General features: G+C 46.2%; 1 protein-coding gene across 1 annotated transcript in view; it reads right to left on the bottom strand.

The window, feature by feature from the left end:
- Nucleotides 1-554: 554 nt before the first annotated feature.
- Nucleotides 555-19,338, bottom strand: part of fam102aa (family with sequence similarity 102 member Aa) — a 51,213-nt gene continuing 32,429 nt past the window's right edge. Inside the window, exons 3-12 of the mRNA XM_035378671.1 lie at nt 10,005-10,125; nt 9,593-9,622; nt 4,935-5,051; nt 4,549-4,595; nt 4,174-4,328; nt 2,973-3,077; nt 2,022-2,217; nt 1,484-1,605; nt 1,206-1,275; nt 555-920 (exon numbers count right to left, since the gene is read on the bottom strand). Of these exons, the coding sequence (XP_035234562.1) occupies nt 875-920; nt 1,206-1,275; nt 1,484-1,605; nt 2,022-2,217; nt 2,973-3,077; nt 4,174-4,328; nt 4,549-4,595; nt 4,935-5,051; nt 9,593-9,622; nt 10,005-10,125 (1,009 nt within the window). The 3' untranslated portion in view covers nt 555-874. The remainder of the gene's footprint in view (nt 921-1,205; nt 1,276-1,483; nt 1,606-2,021; nt 2,218-2,972; nt 3,078-4,173; nt 4,329-4,548; nt 4,596-4,934; nt 5,052-9,592; nt 9,623-10,004; nt 10,126-19,338) is intronic.

The raw sequence follows: 19,338 nt of genomic DNA, 5'->3' as shown, positions 1-19,338 counted from the left end.
GGACAATTATTAAATATAAAGGAAAATAAAATGGCCAGAAAAGCTTTATCAGGTCCCTCTCTGTGCCTGTGACCGGCAAAGAGCGAAGAGAGCAAAGAGAGATCACATAGAAAAGAAAGACAACATCACAGTTACATGGCTTTTAAAGCTTCATACATATACTTCCATCAAGTTTTTGCCTAGTGGTTTCTATCGATTTCCCTGACTAGATTCAGAAAGCTACCTAGATTCCTGTATTTCAACATATCCCCCACCCAATTCATGATCTATACTAATAACAGCAATGCAGCATACATTCCGTTAAATCACATTAAGAACTGCTTAGCTGTCCCAGTAACTCAAAATGGTTAGTCAAAGTTTAAAATCTACACTCACAGCAGTGGGAGGTGCTACGCTTTAACAGTTGATCCCTTTGTCTAAAAATAACTACATTAGACAACTAAAGACTTCATCGCCCAGAGTCCTCGGCAGTCACATGGAATGGACAAAAGGTCCAATGGAACTTGCTCTCCTGTACTTTCACAGTGGAGCAATTCCCATGATCCTTTTGGTTCGGGGATGCTAAGCAGTTTGCTGACAAGCATGGGGGGGGAATGTAAGCCTTCAAGTCATTGCATTCAAAGACAACAAGTGGTTATTTGGCTATTCTCCACATTCTTTATGTGACAAACAGCAAATGAAGACCTGGATATATGACCAATTGTTTGTTTGAGATAATCTTAGGGACGCTTGAACCCTCTGAAGTGGTGCATTCCTCACACGCAATACAGGGATGCCTCAGGCTCCTTTTCCTCCTTCAGTGTCTCGCCTCCATGCGAGGCAGCGAGAGGGGAAAATGGTGAGAACTCCACCACATTACGAAAACTGACGTGTTCTAATGGCTCTCGATCACCACCGGCTCAAAGACGCCAGCTGACACCCTGAGAGAGAGAGAGAGGGCGGAGAAGACAAAATCAGCCACTCAATTATCATTTGGGGATTTGGTTAACTTCACAAACAAAACCACACAGATGTACACAGGCATGCATGTGCAAGCCTTCGCATAAAAACATACACAAACACAAGCCTATACACACACACTTTTGCACTTACATAAGTGCAAACATACACACGCACATAGATGTACACAGGCATGTATATACACGCCCGCACACACAATCATATAGATACACATGCATGCAGGTACACGCACACCTACAGCTGACCTGTTTCCCAGCTGAATCCCGCTCAAGGCTGTGGTCCCATCTCTGCTGACAAACAGTCTCAGGTTGCTGTCTGCAATAGACACAGTAGGAAAGAGAGAACACAGCTAAAGTGGGATCAAGTATTACCACTCTGTAATGTACTGATATACACCACCAACAGCGTGTGCTGATGCATAGCTGCGTTAGGAGAAACGTGTTGCTACACTGCGTCTCTGATTCAATACTACAGCAGTATTACACCAGAGACCTCCTGGTTCAATGCAAAACCAGGCCCTCACCTTCATTGTTGCTGACATCGGCAAAGTTCTGGCTCTGAACGATCTTCTCCACGATGTCGTCTGCGTCGATGCGAGTGTCATCCACCCAGGTGGGGTGGCTCTCCACCGAGTCCTTCTTCCTCCTGTCACAAGTGGGGGGTGAGCAGGGAGGGAGACACACACAATGTGCAGCAATGTCTCAGACCATCAGGAATGAGAGGAGTCGATCTCAGTCGAGCTGAACGCTCCACACTGCATGGTCTGTCCGTTGTTCGACATGTCGATGGGCTTTAAAACAGCATTTTGAGATCAACTAATAATAAATGAACAAAAATATAAATAATTAATAATAACACAGAGTTTTTCTTCAGAAATTATTCACGTTTTTTTTTTAAAGAAGTGCTCTGGGTGAGCTGATGGCAGCCCCAAGTCATAATGATATGCCTAACTCAGCAGGGGGCACTGAATATAGAACTTTATGGAAGGCACTAAATTAAGCATTTTGTTCTGGAACAACAACAACAACGGCATTAATGAAAGTGCTGCTGGACATCCCTACCTGGAGGGTCTATTGGACGGTAGGACGGGGCGTGGGGGGCGAGGGGGTCTTTCGGAGCGGCCTGGCTCCCTCTCCCCCTCGGGTGCCCCCTCCACGCTCACGCTGAGCCCCCCAGAGGCACTGCTGCTGGTGGAAGTGTTTCGGCGGTGGGTGAGGTCCGACAGGCTGGAGGAACAGGAGTGCTCTGTGCTGTAACCTTGAAAAAAAACAAAAACAAAATGCAGGTGAGGAGAAGTGTGGAGCAGCACACGATAATACCAACTGTTCAATCTGAACAGAGAAAAAATGTAATTTGAATTTGAATGAAATAGAATTAAACCCTTTTCTTTTTCTTGTAAGTAAAATTTAAAACATATAAAATCCATTTCCAATTTAATAATGGTTTTCTACATTCAAATTCAAATTCAGATAAGTGTCCTTAAGCTTGCTCCATGTTACCATACAAAGAAAATGCTATATATTCTCATATTTTTATATGCTTATTATTTACTCCAGTAATTGCCATCCGATGCTATAGCATTATGATATTGGTATTGATATATATTTCAGAGAAACTGCATTTGAAAACACAGAGGACTTCAAATCTGAAATTCACATCTTTTTCATAAAAGAACGAGTGCTGATATCTTAAAAAGTGCACTGATTTCTTCTCAACTGGGTAACCTTGGGCAACGGGCACTGTTTGAGAGGAGAATTCCTGCATCGGGGGTTGGGGGTGTTAGGAAGGTGGAGCACATGACAGACAGGGAAGAGACGGGTTCTGCTTCCTGCCCTGGTCGCCACAGCGAACGGACACGGCACGCGGCGCCCTCTCCATCATCCTGTTTTCCTGCGTCTGAACGGTCACGGCACAGACGCCCTTTCGGAAAGACTCGGACATAAACAGCATAGGGAGGGGGAGACAGACCTCCTCTCTCTGCGCATATATACCCATAAGAGCCAAGCTCTCACCTGATATCTTGCTCTGCTGGCTGGCGTAGCTGGAATTTCGGGAGTGGCCCGTGTGAAACACCTCATCCGGGCTGGACAAGTTCTGATCTGGTTCCTCTGGCAGACCTGCAACCGCGCAGAATTTAAAGGAGTACCATGGTGATTTTCACACTTTCTCGGTTTTATGTGCTATTTGCACAAGAGGCATTGAAGAAACACAATGAGCAAAGTATTAAATATGTCCGTTCTGTATTTTCGGAGAAATATGCGTTTTAAATTCATCGTCCTATTTTCAACCGGTTGAGAAAGTTGTCATTTTGCTACGTCACGAATACAGTAACCACTCCCATTTCCACGCCCCGTAAAGAAATCTGACATGACACACCGTCCTGCTGTTCAGACAATGCAAATATTTGACTAACGTTAGGTTCACTTAAATTAGAGTGCCTTTAGATTATTTCTGGTTATATTCATTTAGCTAGCTAGCTAACGTTAGCTAGCTAGGAGGTTTGCTTTCATAAGGCAATGTTATCGATAACGTTAGCTTGCTAGTTTGCTTTTATGAGGACGTTATAGTTGTGCTTTTATCTTAACTTGGCTAGCTAGATAGCAAAAATTATAATTGGATATAAGTCAACGTCCTTACCTTAGCTATCGATACTTGATATACTACTAAGCTAGCTAAGAGAGCGCGTAGCATGGGGGTAGCTATGGTAACGGGGCACGGTCTGTCAATCATAGCTAACTGACAGTTCTCATTACCACGCCCAGACGGTTCAGGTGAATTTTTATAGTGGGAAATTTAGGCTTAGAAAAATACGTTTTAAAGTACATTGAAATGACTGAAGAATAAAAAAATTATGCACATTTGTTTTGTTGTTGCCTGAAGACAACTGGGAAGTGTCACGTTCAACCACCATGGTACTCCTTTAAAGACGGTTAAACTCTAACAGTCCTGCAGCGAATGAAAGTCTGAGCACCAAGAACAGCCCTGGTAGCAGTGGGAGCAGTATGAGGCTGTGTGTTTTAAATTTAGTCAAGCTCCCACCCACAGTCTGCACCAATCCTTATTTACTAACAAGCCGCACTCAGAAACACAGATTTAATGTTCAGACTGTTAAGAACCAGCTGTTTTGCTGAGTCGCTAGATGTTGTCCTGTAGTCTCTTCATGCATGTGCACATTAATTTCCCTCCGTGTGTTTGAAAAGGCTGGACACTAACCTGAGCTCAAAACAGAAGGCCTGGATTTCAGAGAGCGTCCCGTGGTGATGCCCCCGGTGGGGGTGGGTGTGGCCCCGGTACCTTCCCCCTTGCAGTCCAGCTGCAGGGAGTGGTCCTGCCCCGGAATGGAGATGGACTTGGCTGTGCTGGGTGGCCTGAGAGGACGAGTCAAAATATATCACAATGACACCCAATCAAATGACACGTAAGCTTACAATTGAGATATTCATGGACTAGCTATGACCAAACTAAAAGTTCAGCTAGCAAGCTGCAAGGTACCCAGGACAAATCAGTCTGTCTAGATAGGAGGGAACCGAAGCTTCACCCTCAACATCATGAACAAGGAGTTAACAGAAAGAAGGAAAAGTCACTCACGTTTTAAAGCAAGGATCTCCAGACATGAGGGTCATCCCAATGGTTACCTGGAGGAAGTATGGAAATATTGTATTATTTATTATCTCCCAATTTGGACCTATGCCAGTCTCAGTGTTGAATTCATTGTGTTGAAGAGCACACTTCATGTGCAGCTGGTGCTGGGAGACTACAGTCGCTCACTCCTTCAGAGCTGAGACAAGCACAGCCATGCCAACTGCAACCTTCCCTCCTTGGGCAACACAATGACCCAATGGGGCTACTGAGTAGTCTTTACTGGTGCAGTCAGGCATGGATTTTAATGTAATACAAGCAGTGTTCTGAGACAGCACCCACATGGGCAGGCAGTGTCGCCATGTGTTCCAGGGGTGGAGGGGACACCCCCTTACCTTCAGTATGGAGTTGTCCTGTCTAGTGTTCTTGGTATCATAGCCCTCCAGAAGGCAGCAGCGCACGGTGGAGCCCGAACCAGCAAACTCCGACAGGTTGAGGTCAGCAAAGCCCAGCTAAAGGGTGGGGAGGAAAGCGCAAACCGCTTACAAAACACAGCTCTTAGACGCTAAACCGAGGAGGCAGGTAAGGGGTTAAATCCACTCGAGAGTGCTGTTACATAACCAAGGGCATGTGAAGCAGGCAAAGCCATTCATCCATAAAGAAATCTTTCAATTAGGGCCATCTCACAATACTCACTCGTTCTTGTTCTCATTCTCTCTATCTCTCCCTCTTTTTCTCCCTCTCTCTGATAAGAACACAATGGCAGCTATGTAATGACATAATCGTTAATGGGGTCCTCTGCTGTTGCTCCCTGATGTTAGTTCAAACTGTCAGCTACACAGCTGGTTTGTGCAACCACATAGTTCGGTTCATGCAAGCACACAGTCCAGAGCTGAGAATTTCACAACAGAAAAAAGCCAAAAAAAAAATAACAAGGGCTGATCGTTCAGTCTCCTATATTTCCATAGCATCATTATTATAGCAGGATATGTATCTCATAATAAACATTGATAATAGCTTCATATTTGTCACAAGACTAGCTGTACCTGGACAAACAAGGAACATTCAATAGTCTTCAGTTTCAACAGTGCTACATCCTATTCTAGGAAAGAGGTGTCTTGGAACATTGTTGAAATGGCTATAGCTCCCTTTAACGTACAAAAAGGTTCAAAGCAGGTATTGAATAACAAACACTTTTTTTCACAAGACTCATTATAATGTCAAGTAGAGCATGTCTTTGCATTTTCAACCCAGAAATGAACGAACTGTACCAGAAGACTTTGAAAGCAGGTTTTGCTTCCATATTAGTCAGAAGCATCTCGGCATCAACATAGGCTAGCTGGCCAGAGCCATGTGCCTACATTTAAAAAATGTGTGCTTAAAAAAATTAGCAATCTAAACATAAAACAATCACGGTTCTGTTTTCATACGGCAGAACTTGTTTTTACAAGGTGAGCAGCATGAGCCCCATTTAATTACCATGCCTTTTTCAACTCTGTTGAAGTGGCTAAGTAAAGGGTACGCACAGATATGCTGGCTTCCAATGTCCAGAATGCTGGTCTAGTGCATAGCAGTTCATCACAATCCTCATCTTTTACAAACGGAAGATTTTATTCTTGCACTGTTGTGTTGAAGTTTCCCAAAGTATGCTCACCAATCTTAGAGACAGAGCAGGGGCAGAATCAACAGGTAGGACTTGGGAGGTACTTCATGGAAGATAGTGGCTCAGTTAAACACCACTGGTCTCAAGATCACTGTAAAGTGCTTTAATGTCCATAAAAAACAAGCTGATCAAGTTTTTAACTTTTTAAAAAACTTTTTCTTTTTTTTTCTATGGCGAATAAGTGCCCCTTGAGGTTATATTGTTAGAATGGCAGGCATTGTCATGTGTCTCCAGCACACACGAGACAGACTACTCTTTTAAAAAACACAAGCAGGGGGGAATGACCCGAGGTGGGTTAATGAGCTTTGTGGATGAAAGCAGCTTTAGCACAGTGAACCTTGGACCGACTGGTCACCTACCAAGACCGTATGGTCAAAGGACCAGATGGATGTCTGCGTTGGGACGGCTTGTTTTTGGATCCTGTTCCCACAATGCCCAAAACATTTCTCTCACAATTCCCAGGTGTTCCTCAAACCTCTGCTTTCCCACGCTATTAAGACACTCCTGATCTAAAAACTAGACCGCATAGATCAACAGGGTAATGTGACTGGGCTAGAACTGCAGCACCTCAGAACTTGTCCACACAAAGTCATTCCAGGCTTTTAGCACACCAAACCACCTGTAAAAACAGCGGCTTTGTAGTTGCTCTCACTGTAGTGCAAACAAACCCTGGCAATTGTCAACACTAATCAAATGGAGCAACGTCTTGACGTACATGTCAACACCTGAGACTGCCAAGCAACTCCCTGCTTCCCCGCGAACCTTCAGACCATACTGGCAATGTTCTCTGCTCTGATCAGTATGTGCTTTAAAATCACACGTCACTCTACAAGCCGAAATGGGAGACCTGACACAGACGTCAGTTGACACAGCCCTAAAATTTAGTTTACTGAGAGGGCATCAGGAGAAACATGTTGCTTAAGTAAAAGTGTTGGCTCTTTTGTAAGTGCAAGGTGTGTAGAAGGGTGCTATAAACGTGTTCTCTGCTAATGAAGGGCCTTGCTATGCTCCAGGGACCAGGGATCTGAGCAGACCTATGTGAACCACCAGGTCAGGTGACCTCATTACCGCCTCCAGGCATTCCCAGCTGACTCAACGGAATGCACACATCCGCGGCCTTCCTCCCAGACAAGGAGAGAAAATACTGCCAGATTTTTTAAAAAAGGAAATGGGAGGGGGAGTCGCCAGAGAAGAGCTCTGGAACAGAAAAAGATAACATCCTTTTTGATTCTTAGAGTAGTGACCCATGGCTCCAAGAGTTTCCTGTTGGATCTCAGGCAGGTTGGTGGCCGGGATGTTCCATCTCCGGCATCACATGACAGGCTGCCAAATGTGGACCCTGGACTGCAAACTCCTCACAAATGACGAGAACCTATTTTGCTGCTGTGAGTAAGTTTTACGGTCATACTGTACGTGCAATCCATGGCCGGTAAATATTTACCTGAAATACTTTCCACTTCCCTCACACAAATGGTGTTCCCAGTAGAGTATTTGAAAAACAAGCAATCTCAACCAAAGCCACAGGAAAACAACCCACCATACCGGATAGGAAAAAAAAGAATTGTGGGAGATCTGGTGATCCTGGCAATGGAAAACATCATTCCATCAAATCAGTTTCTAACATCACTTTGGCCTCAATTATGCAGTTATACACCACTATTGGCAGGGCTACAAAGCAGCAAGAGTAAGATGAAAGGGTGGCCACTGAAACACTGAGGGTGATTATAATTTTTATCACCAGAAACATTTCTCTCTAATGGAATATGCAGATATCAGCGCCAGTCCTAGCAAACCTCATCGGTGTTAAGTGTTTGTCTTCTATTAACCTGCCAGCTTCATCACGGTCACACGCGATGTGACCTTCCTGCTTTATTACCACCATCAATTCACTTAGGCCGCCGACTATTCCATGTGTTCACTTCAAAGAATGAGAGCCCCTATTGATCACACAGCCAAACAGCACACAGAGGGGCCCACCCAGGCTGCCCCGTCAGCACCCTCAACGTGATGAGATTGAGGGGGTGGGGGTTGGGGGGATTACACCCTCCTTCCCCAACGCACAGGCTTCCATCACACCCAGGGGCTGTAGAAGACTACAAATCCCATCCTGGGTCTCACCATCCAAAACGTCAGAAAGTCTTTGAAGACACAACTGGAGGGACACAACACAGCATGTAACAGGCCTAACTTCCAGCTGCTGTGGTACTGCCTTAACATCTGGGGTTGAGGGAAAGGGCCATGAGGGGGAGGGATGTGATCAGGGGGCAAAGAACATCTGTGCAATGAGTGAAAGGAGTGGAGAATGTAGTAATTTTGCCCCTCCACCCCCATCATAAAAAACTGTTCTTGGCCTGGAAACATAGCAGCTCAAAAGGGACGGGAGGAGTCTCACACCTGGATTTGTCCCCGTCTGTTCTGGTTTGGATCAACAACTTAATTAATGTGAGATCGCCTTTTTTAAAACGTCAATGTCTGGCGAGTGTCTCGTCTCAGTGGGCATTTTATCTAACCAAAGGAAAAAAAAAAAAGGGAGAGACTAACATTTCTCTGTTGACCTGATTCTATCCCTGAACTGTCAGGGTGAAAGGCAGCACTTCTGCTAAAAAGCCTTTTTAGAAGACAAGGTTCCGGAGACACACAAAGCAACGGCGTAAGTAAAGGTTTCAGAGAGACCTAATTAAACATCCAGCTGAATTGCTTGGAGTGACAGGTCTACGAGGAGAAAAATCCATTGGCAAAATTCATCAATTACTGGCAGGCAAATGAACCTGAACCAGGACCACCAAGGTCTCCCATAGCAACCACACCAGGATCAATACAAGCAACTAAGAGTGTGAGGAATCGGCAAAAGGGTACACCAGGGGAGAGCAGTAAGGTGTCTGTTTTTCAGAAGGGTTTTCTAATGCTGAGGAAAGTCACAATGACATAAACTTTCAGTAAACTTTTCACAAACCAACAAACAAACCATTGCAACTTTATAATTTTGCTGTGAGGCAGACTGCTACAAGCCCTGTACTGTAGATACACTGGTTGATCATTGTGCCTATGTGTGTGTGTGTGTGTGCGCTTGTGTACATGTAGTGTACCACTGTTTATATGTGCGTGTGAACCTAAGAAAGGGAGGTGAAGATGGAAACATTTCCTTTTCTCCACCTTTCTGAGCCTGCTGTTTATAAATGTCTTTATTTAGGGAAATGGCCTCAGGAGGTTCCAGGAGGTGTATTTTTAACACCGAAGGAAATACACACTCACAGTGTGGGAAAGACAGAGTGGAGAAAGACTGCCGGTGCTATTGTTGTATGCTAATACTCTTCGTGTGAGGGTGTGCTTGTGGGGGGGGGGGGGGGGTAGTAGTGGTGGAAGCTTGGTGGGCCAGGGTTCAATTCTTACCTTTGAAAAGGTCTTCCCTCCTTTCAGTTCCTGCAAGGAAAAACAGGAAGAGGAAGATGAAACCAAGGTGCCCTTACAGGCAGTGAAATGTGTGTGTCTGCAGGGGCTCTGCAGCATGGGCTGCTGGGGTGCTACAGTGTATCTGGGGCAATAGCAGCTGCAAATGCAGAGCTCACACACACACACACACACACACACACCCGCATTGCAAGGGAAATAAATAACCCAGGATACATAAAGGGAGCGGTAGTGTCTGACATTCACAGCACATAATATAACGGCAAGTGAAGGCCTACAAGGCCGTCTGGATTAAACACAGCTGCACCCTGTGCACCACATGAGGCGTATGTGTTTATAAACGCCTGTGTATTCTGTGCCCTGGCCCCGTTTATTTCAGAGACAAACAGCTCACCTTGCGCACAGAGACCCGGCAGATGCAGGGATCCAGCACGCCAGTCGCAGGGTTAGCGCTCATCTTGCACACGAAAGAGAACTTTTTCTTCCAGCGAACGCAGTTCTCCTGAACCTCCTCTCTGTGGAACAGGAAGTGGGGGGGAGAGGTCAGAAGGAGGCCGGGTAGAACAATTAAAACGGGAGACAGTGTTACATGATGGCCACAAAACCAGGGTTCGAGTTTGTAGGTTCAATTCCCAACTGGGGTGTTTCCGTCACACCCTTGGGCAGGGTACTTAACCTGAACTGGCTCTGTAAAATATCCAGCTGTATAAATAGACTGCATGTAAAAATGTAACCTGTGCAAATAGTACTGTGGCCAGGGCTACAAAACCTTTCCTGGTTCCTGATTTTTCTGATACATATCCTGTGCACACACCAAGCTAGCTAATTACTTAAGTGATTCAAATTACCGTAAATACAGAAAGGTGAAAAAAATAATACATTTCAACCCTAACATACTTCTCTGCCTCAACACGAGACAGCTAGCTTTCTATCAAACATGTGAGTCGGCTGTAATACTTGTGTTTTCTACCAAGCAGCAGCAACAGGATCACATGCATTACTGCATTCTTTGAACATAACCAACAAATGCCCACCAAAACATGGAATGTTCCGTATCGCTAACATTCATTTCAAATTCTCAGGATTCCACATCATTCACAAGTCCAGTGTATCCTTTATTTTCCAAGGACGCAGCTTAGCCTGGATTTAATCAATATTTGTACTTAACTGACGTTTAAATGCAGTGTTTCTTCACAAACAGTTTTGCAAGTTCAGTAATTACTAAAGCCAACTTGAAAAACAGCTTCAGAAGAATAATTTTTGTCTTTACTTGTGAGACGAAGTAAAGGACAAATGTTGATTGAATACAGGACCTTGTTTTCAAGGTAGCCTCAAGCAAGAGGCCTTCTCACAGCCATTATTACAGCCAGCCTCAGAGAAAACACAACCCAAACAAACCTGCCACAGAATGGAGAACAAGGGCACATACAAAATTCAGCAGAAACGCAGTGTGGCTATGGTTAGCACTACTGATATTAAAGGCAATGTAGAGAGTACACCACAGCCAAGCTACAGAAAATTGTGTGGCCATTATCACCACTACTGCCTCTGGCCCAGTATCTCTCTTTAAAAGAGGTATTGACAAGCGCCCCAAGGAGACAGAAGAGAAAATGCTGAAGTTTTCTTTCGCTCACGAAGGCCAACAGACAATCCATTCTTGCCAGCTTTCTCCAGAATTTCTCCTGTGTCGGAGAAAGCAAACCCGTCACCAGGGAGACGGTGAACAACAACAGCATGTGGACTTCAAACATTACTTTGTAAATACACAGGCTATGCCAAGTCGTAAATATATTAAAGTGGAATTAAGCACTTGTAAGAGAGGGGATCGGCAAGACCTTTTTGCACGGATTTGAAACTCACAAATTAATAAAATCTTTGAAATATGACTGACTTTGACCCCCATCTTTCTTTAGTGCCATAATTTTCTATACCAGATACAGAAAAAACTATTTAATTCATCCTCAGTGCAAAAAAAGGGTATTGCAGTAGGTATTCTTGCAGGAAATAAATCTCTAACTGCTGAGGGAGTTTTCTGACTGCAAACCAGTGTAAATTCTGTAATTTAGTCCTTTTTGGCAGCTCCAATGAATGTTGCTCCACATCATTCTTACCAAAGAACATTATTTTTCCACATAACACCGTTTCCTTATTTTTCTTCCTTTTGCAAAATATGCCTCATCACGGTTATTGGCCTGTTCAGTTTCCCCACGAGGAAACAAACACCTCCAGGACAATAAAAATAAAAATGACAGAAGGGTCCTTTACCTCAAGCTCAAAATAATATATCTGCAGCAGAAGACAGTAAATTTCTCCCAGTAATAATTATATTTGTATTGATTAGAACAAAACCACTTTTCATCATCTGCTCTGCAAGGCACTTTCCGAATGATGTAAAGTTAATATTCTTTAGTTAATATAATAGACCTGTGATTTATTGGGTACAGCTATAAGTGATTTATTTCACAGAGGAAGAGCGGAGATGGAAAACGGTGCGTGAATCACAAACACACAGACACACAATTACAGTCATGAATGCATATAAAACTACACACGCACATACACACACACACACACACACACACCCCAACACACACAAACATACACACAAACACACACACACACACAACAGTGGTGCAACAGGAAGTAGAATGCCCAGGACTGAAGAGTGCTGCAGTGAGATGGCACCATGTGGGGCTCAGACTCAGACAAAACAAACCAGCACTGGATTAATACGCGCTCACAGTAAGCACCCCATCATCAAACCACAAACTCAAAGCAGGTGACACTTCAGAAGACGAAGGGTAAAGTGACTCACCCACAAGCACCGGACGCTGTAAAAATCTCGGGCCGCAGGTCGGTCGTTCCGAATCTACAATCTGCCCCAGCCCACGTACGAGGGGGTGTAATTTTACGGCCCCTGACGGGCGGGCAGAGTGGCAGCTGGCCATGGCATTTGCACTGTCAGACAGACAAAGGGCAACGATGTGCCAGGCCAGCTGGCACAGGGATACCATCACGTGGGCGGCCGCCACTAAGAGGCATTGTTTCAGGGACCTCCTTATTACAGGAGCCAATCCCCAATACCACTAGGGCAACAGGCATTAGACTAGGCACTAATCCGCTGTACAATACGCCTTCTCAAAGAACGGCACCATCAGTTGGGGCAAAGTCGCACCCAATATGGGTGGCACTCTACCTCGTAACAAAATTACAAGGATCCGTCTCATTCCTATTCTCGCTAAAAGCGGCCCTGGGTTGCCATGGAGAAAGAGACTTTAATTAAGGAGAAAAGTAGAACTCCAAATCAGCGCAGGGCACTGAATAGGCGCTTTATGTAACAAACGCCTCAGGGCCGAGGAAAGACTCAGTGCTATCTACGGTTTTTTAAAGCAGCTTTTTAAAAGTCCATTTCTATTCCAGCCCAGCCATGCACACAGGAGAGCATCGGTAAACACTGTCAAGAAGCAACCAGCGGAAAATTACTGCATTGTAGCCCGAGGCCTCTTTTTTCCAATCATATTCATGTAAGGCCTTGAGACTGCTGGGAAACTCAGATCCTCCCGGCACCTGCTTCAGTTTGGGAGCCGTAACACGAGTCCACGCGCCGATAAAACGGAGACTGTTAATCTACAGGAGGCTCACAATCTCGCTCTGTGCAGCAGGGGTTGCTACATTTCCTGGAGGCCAGCGGCTCTCAAAGGCCGGTCTGCCAGGGGAAATGCCGCCCGCTGGGTTCGCGTTATGCTGGCCTGCGCTCGGACAGGATTATCACGCACAAGCCAATCAAATTCTCTCCCTCGCAGAATTCCGCGCGTTCTGCACTAGGGGCTTTTGCCTAAAAGCAGCCCGCCTCTCGTGGAGGCACTCGGTCGGTCATGTCTCGCCACTCGCCAGCAATCGGTCTGCTTACTCAAGCTGGGCACTGAGTGTCTTCCTCCCACTGGTGTCTGTGGGACACACAGCAGGCCTCTCAACATATAGACTGCTGTGTGAAAGGAAGCTCAACTTGCAGACTGCGCGTGTTTTCGAAGGACGGCACGTGCAGAATGGCGCTCTCATGAACTGATAGTGCAGACTGCAGCAAGGACTGCATCTGGGGAATATGACTTGGCCGTTCCAAATTGGGAGAAAAAGGGAGGAAAGCACGGAAAAGGCAAATCCAGCAATAGCAGTGACAGCCCATGCACCACTCCGACTGCAACCATTTTTCATGTTTGTTTAAACCCCATACTGGTTTGGAAGGCACGTCAGGCAAGCAAGCACACAGCCCACCTTTCTCCATTTACTGAAATCGAGGGGAAAAAAAACTGTTTTTTGTCATTATGGGACAAAGATTCGCCAGTTTGCAAAAAGAAGAAAAATCCTCCATTATTATGGTCATCACGCAGCAATGTTAAAGCTAAAGCACTCCAGAGCCGTTCCCCAGCTTGCTTACAGCCATTTGTCAGCATTTGACATGCTGATGTGAACGTCTCCTAACGCTCCTCAGATGGCCCTGTGCGGCCGCCACTATTTGGCTAATGAAACAATTCTGCGTATTAGAGCCTCCTGATAGTCTAGTGTTGAAAGCATCCGTCAGCTCTCGCAGATTGTTTCTAGTATGAGTCCTTCCTGCAGTGTCCTTCAGGCACTGACATTTCTGAAAGGCAAAACGGAATGAAACAAATCCTAGCTATGGCTAGCCTGTCTGAGCACAGCAAGGTGAAACGGGAGAGCTCCACGGACGCTTTGATCACCGGCCCACGTGACCGCACAGATAAAGCGATGGGAAGACACCGGCTGGGTCACGTTGCAGTTTTAGCACTTTCTGTACCCTGCTGAAGGCCACCTGCGGGGAGAGCCTTGCATACTGGTCTCCGTGGTAACGGACAGAACGGGAGATTATGGGGAAGTCAAGGTTCCTCGGGGGCACTGTGCTTGCTGTGTGTTCAAAAGGACCAGCGAGGAGAGAAGAGAAACAGCACTGGACACCTACTGAAAGCCAGAGCTGCAGCAGAATACCCAGGCTGCTTTCTAAACTGACTGACGGCGCTGAATATTCATAAGGAAGCGGACGGAGGCCAAACTAAAACAAACAAGCAGGGTTTTTTTTAGAGAAAGAAGTGGCTTAGAGATCTACAGGCCTATTCTCTGCAGAGCGAACTCCCACACACCAGTTCTGTTTGTGTTACCACCCTTCTCTTACCCCCAGGGCTGTCTGGCCCCCTGACATTAGCTCTGCAGTAGCCCCACAGATCCAGCAGAGGGATTTATAAGTCTCCCCCCCCCCCACCCCACCCCACCTCCCCCGTTGCTCTCCTCACATTTGAGGCTGGAGAGGGGGGTTAATCCCTCTGGCACGGCTCGTCCCGCTCAGGGCGGTTTTCCAGGGCATCTGCTCCCCCGATATCCCAGCGCGCCAAGAGCGCCATGGGATTATCCTCCGAGCCGCACGTTCCAGCCGGCCCACGTGTGGCCAAGCCACGCCACGCCGTGCCACGCCACGCCAACGCCACACCTGGTGGACTGCAGGGAGACAGCCAGGGGGGGCTGCTATTCACCTGGGCCGGGTCCTGGACCCCGTCTTCTTACCTCAGTCCTCAGAAACTCTGGCTGTATGGGACAGTGTGCGAGACATCCAGATATCTAATGCCAGCGAGCTCCTTCCTGCCACTTACTGTACACACACATGCTCGGAGAGCGGCACGCAAGGTTGGCATTCTGGCCGACGGGAGGGCAGGCTTAACATAATCACACAGTGTAAGCAGGTACTTTTCACGAGGCACAAAGCCATCGTCGTACATGTTTATAGAAAAGCCCTCATTCAACCTCACCTCACTCAACCTCACAGGAAAACAGAAATACAATATTTTAAAACTGTTTTTCCATTCTGAAGAATTTCTAACAAACGTGCACTTTCGGTGTGGCGTGCAGTGACATGGATAAAGGAGGGACACGCGGGCAGAGGAGAGCTGGCTGGGCTAGCAGCCGTCTGCTGCCTTTCATGTTCTGACAGCCAGGCAATAAAACACAACGCCTCCTCCCACTTCCTGCTAGTGCAGAAACGCCGGTAGATCCGGTCGTCTGGGAGCAGAGGAGCGGTGGGCACTCTGTCTGGACACGCACACCAGCGCGCTAATCCCACGACAGAAAAGAACTACGGGGGTGTACGAATCAGACGCAGGTGAGAGGGCGCGGCCCCACTCTCAACCCCTTTCTCCCCCTCCCTCTCCCTCTCCCTCCGGCAGCTGTCTTCATACCGCTGTGAAAAGACGAATCGGTCCCCAGTTTTGCACTTATTTTTCTGTGGGGAATCTGGACGCTCTAGACGTGGCCTCTCCGGCTGCTATTTACAGCCTTCACTGCACAGGCAGTGAGAGAAAGAAACTGGGCAAATTAGAGGGTGCTGGGACATCGCCTGTAACCACGGACACAACCACCATTACGGGGGCAGAAAAGCACAGGGTGCAAACCGCACTCCTCCAAAAAAAAAAAAATTAAATAAGAAACGAAAGAGATGCGAAAATAAAACTGACGGGAGCAGACAGTGGTCCTCGTCTGCTCTTTGGGCTTCTTTTATCTGCGGTCTGGCTCCACCCACCGTCCACGGCGTCGCACGCACAGGCTCCGCCCCTGCCCGATTACAGGCCGACGGGGGCCGGTAATGACACGGGTGGGACGGGAGGCCGTGTCACAGTGGGAACCGCACGGAATGGCAAGAAGGCCGTTCCGCCCAAGAGCCGCAGTGGGCAAATAGACGGGCAGGGAGCACACCAGGGCGGAGTCAAAGTCCGGAGCTTCAGGATAAAACTCACGGGAGGATGATCAACCAGAAGGGGACACACAGTCAGCTGCATTCACACCGGAGGCACTTTGACAGCTAGGGGCCATTTTTAAAAATAATTTTCAATTAGTTTGATGAGTTTTCTACGCTGCTTTTGAGCACCTGGCACCTCGTGTTTATCCGCCCTGGGCACCTCACTGTTTTTAGGTGCGCATGGGGCTGAAAATGATCCTAATTTGGTGCGCTCTGAGAAAAGAGCACCCAGCGTCACCGTCATTCTTTTCTCTGCTGCCCAATCGCATGAGAACAGAGGCAGGCCTTGATTTTGCCATTGGCTTCCGCTGTAAATAATATGTAAGATGATTTCACAAATGTCCAATTTCACAAATCGTGACTACAATGACAAAAATAAGCAGTCCAAATCAAATCAATGAATTAGTGCCATGTGGACGGACATGGCAGCTTATTTTCAGGTGAATTAGCCAGTTAATGCCATTAAATACATTAAATACACAAATGATTGACAGGAGCACAGAGCGGTTGCCTGGCAACAGCAAAAAAGAGTAGGCTTTAAAAATAAAATTAAGACAGGTAGTGCATCTCATGTTCTCAAGCCGATAAAGCACGTCCAATATGAACTCAGTTTTAATGAGTAAATAAGAGGCTATTTATATTATGCTAAAAGGACACACAGATCTGCCAATAGCACCTTAATACAGTTAATACAATATTAATAATATGCACCCTTCTGTTAGTCATGGCTGTTGATCACAGCTATGCAAAATCTGATGTTTCCTTTCATCTCACCACCCTTTCTGTTGATCTGTCCATCATTTTTTTCCCCAGTCAACGTGTTCACAGGAAACAAACAGGTAGGCAGACAAATGTGAGAAATAAGGGCCGAAAGCACAGGCTCCTTGACTAGGCGGTGAATAAAAAATGATGTGTCACTGTACTGAGCCTCCCTGCTGCGTAAGGCACGGCTGAGCACGACTTGCGTGCATCTGCACAAATTTCTGCCAGCGTACACATGAAGCATTCAGCTAATGATTATATAGTGACATTTTACACTGTTATCCGCTGGAATGCTTTTGTCCAGAGCACGGAACAAAAAGCACGCACTCGGCCTTCTTGGAAAACGACAATGACTGAGATCAAAGTTTAAAGCAGAAATAGAAAGTTTCAGATTTCCCTGAAACACACGCACATTATCGCACTAGTTCCACTCAAAGATGAGGCAGGTCTAGTCTCTTGATCAGAGAGCTCATTTCTCACCCACATTCCAGGGCCCGGAATGCTTTGTCGAACTGCCATGGCAACGGCAAACGCCCATGCACCCACAACAACAAAAGAACAAGGGTGAGAAAGCAAGAAAAAGAGAACGAGAAAGAGTAAGAAAATAGCAATACAATTAGACAGAATATATCGTACAGATGTTTTGTATACAGTGATATATGTTCACCTGACGGTCACCTGGACAGTTTCTGATGAAGTATGTGTGCAGTAGGTTCTTACTAAGAGCAGCCACTTCATAACCAGCTCATTTTAGCTCATGTTCACATGCTCAGGGTGTTTGTGAACTTGACTGGTTGCACAACCATGGACTCAGTGAACAAGTGAGTATCAGGATCTGTTATAAGACTGAACACTATAGAGTATACTCTCAATACTTTCACACTCTACAAGGGATGGAGAGAGGTCAAAGTTAAGGCCATTAACCATTTATCCTAGATCAGTTTCAGTTACCTTTCTGTCTCTATTAAATACCCATCATAATCTGCTTTGCGCAACAATGGCTCAAACTTTTCCTTATACCACTCTGCTCTGTCGTAACATTTTCCATTCTATAATATCAACCAGCTTCAAAAATGCTAATTCCTACCATCCATCCGTGGAGTCACATTCATATGAATGCAAAATCATATTTGCATTCTTGCGGCTATCGCAAACCAACCACGGACATCAAACATTTTAACGAGACTGAAAAGAAAACCAACAGCACTTCTGACCGATACAGGGCACTGCTGGATGACTGCTCTGGCACCTAGAGCATCGTTCCACTGCCCCTGAGACAGAACAAAAAATGGAGAGAAGCCACCCTGGGCATTTTCACTGTGGGCTCGTTTCAAAGAGATTCATCAGTCACTCTCCCACGGCCGTCATAGAGTACGAAACCCAATAGCACATCGCTGAATGGGCCGATTGTTGGGACAGATTTTGGGGAGAACACTGCTACTATACACACAAAAAAGGGAACGAGGGGAACCTGATAGGGGATAAAGGGGCTGGAAGCTTAATTAGAAATGATTCAGTGTCCTAGGGAGTCTGGGACAGAGAGGTGAGCCTGGCCACCGCCACACAGGGGCAGGGGCGAGGAGAAAAAAATTAAACCGACTTCGTTGTGACAGCACCTCGTCCCAGCTTTGTCTGGGCCCAACAAAAGGCACAACAGCCCTCCCAGCGTTGACCGGGTTCCCAGATCCTTCACAGAGAGGAGACGTGCCTCGCTGGTACACCCCCCCGTCCCATTTCACATACACCCTGCCAGGAGAGTCTGTGAACACTGCAGCATTCAAATATCACTGGATCCCATCTCTCTCTTTCCCTTTCACACACACATACCCACACAAGCACACATACACAGACTCTTAATGAGCACTCTGCCATTTTAATTCTCTGTAATGAATTGGTAACACAAGCAGACACACATAAACACACCTTTTCCCATTCCACACGGCAGAGTTTAAAGAACAAATAACACTGTACCAAAGCTAGGGAAGACAATGAAGTACTGAACAATATCTGTGCTTCTAAGACCCCAGTAGCCCCAGAGTCTAATTCAGAATGTTATGTAAATCCGGTTAAGCACAGTAGACCAGTTTACTTCCTTACACTGACACACCAAAGTACTCAAATGGGAGTTCTACATAATGAGGATCTCTCTGGATGACTGCACCTATCTGAA

Source organism: Anguilla anguilla, chromosome 10 (genome assembly GCF_013347855.1).
Source record: "Anguilla anguilla isolate fAngAng1 chromosome 10, fAngAng1.pri, whole genome shotgun sequence".
NCBI classification, from domain to species: Eukaryota; Metazoa; Chordata; class Actinopteri; order Anguilliformes; family Anguillidae; genus Anguilla; species Anguilla anguilla.
This window is presented reverse-complemented; position numbering and strand designations above follow the sequence as displayed.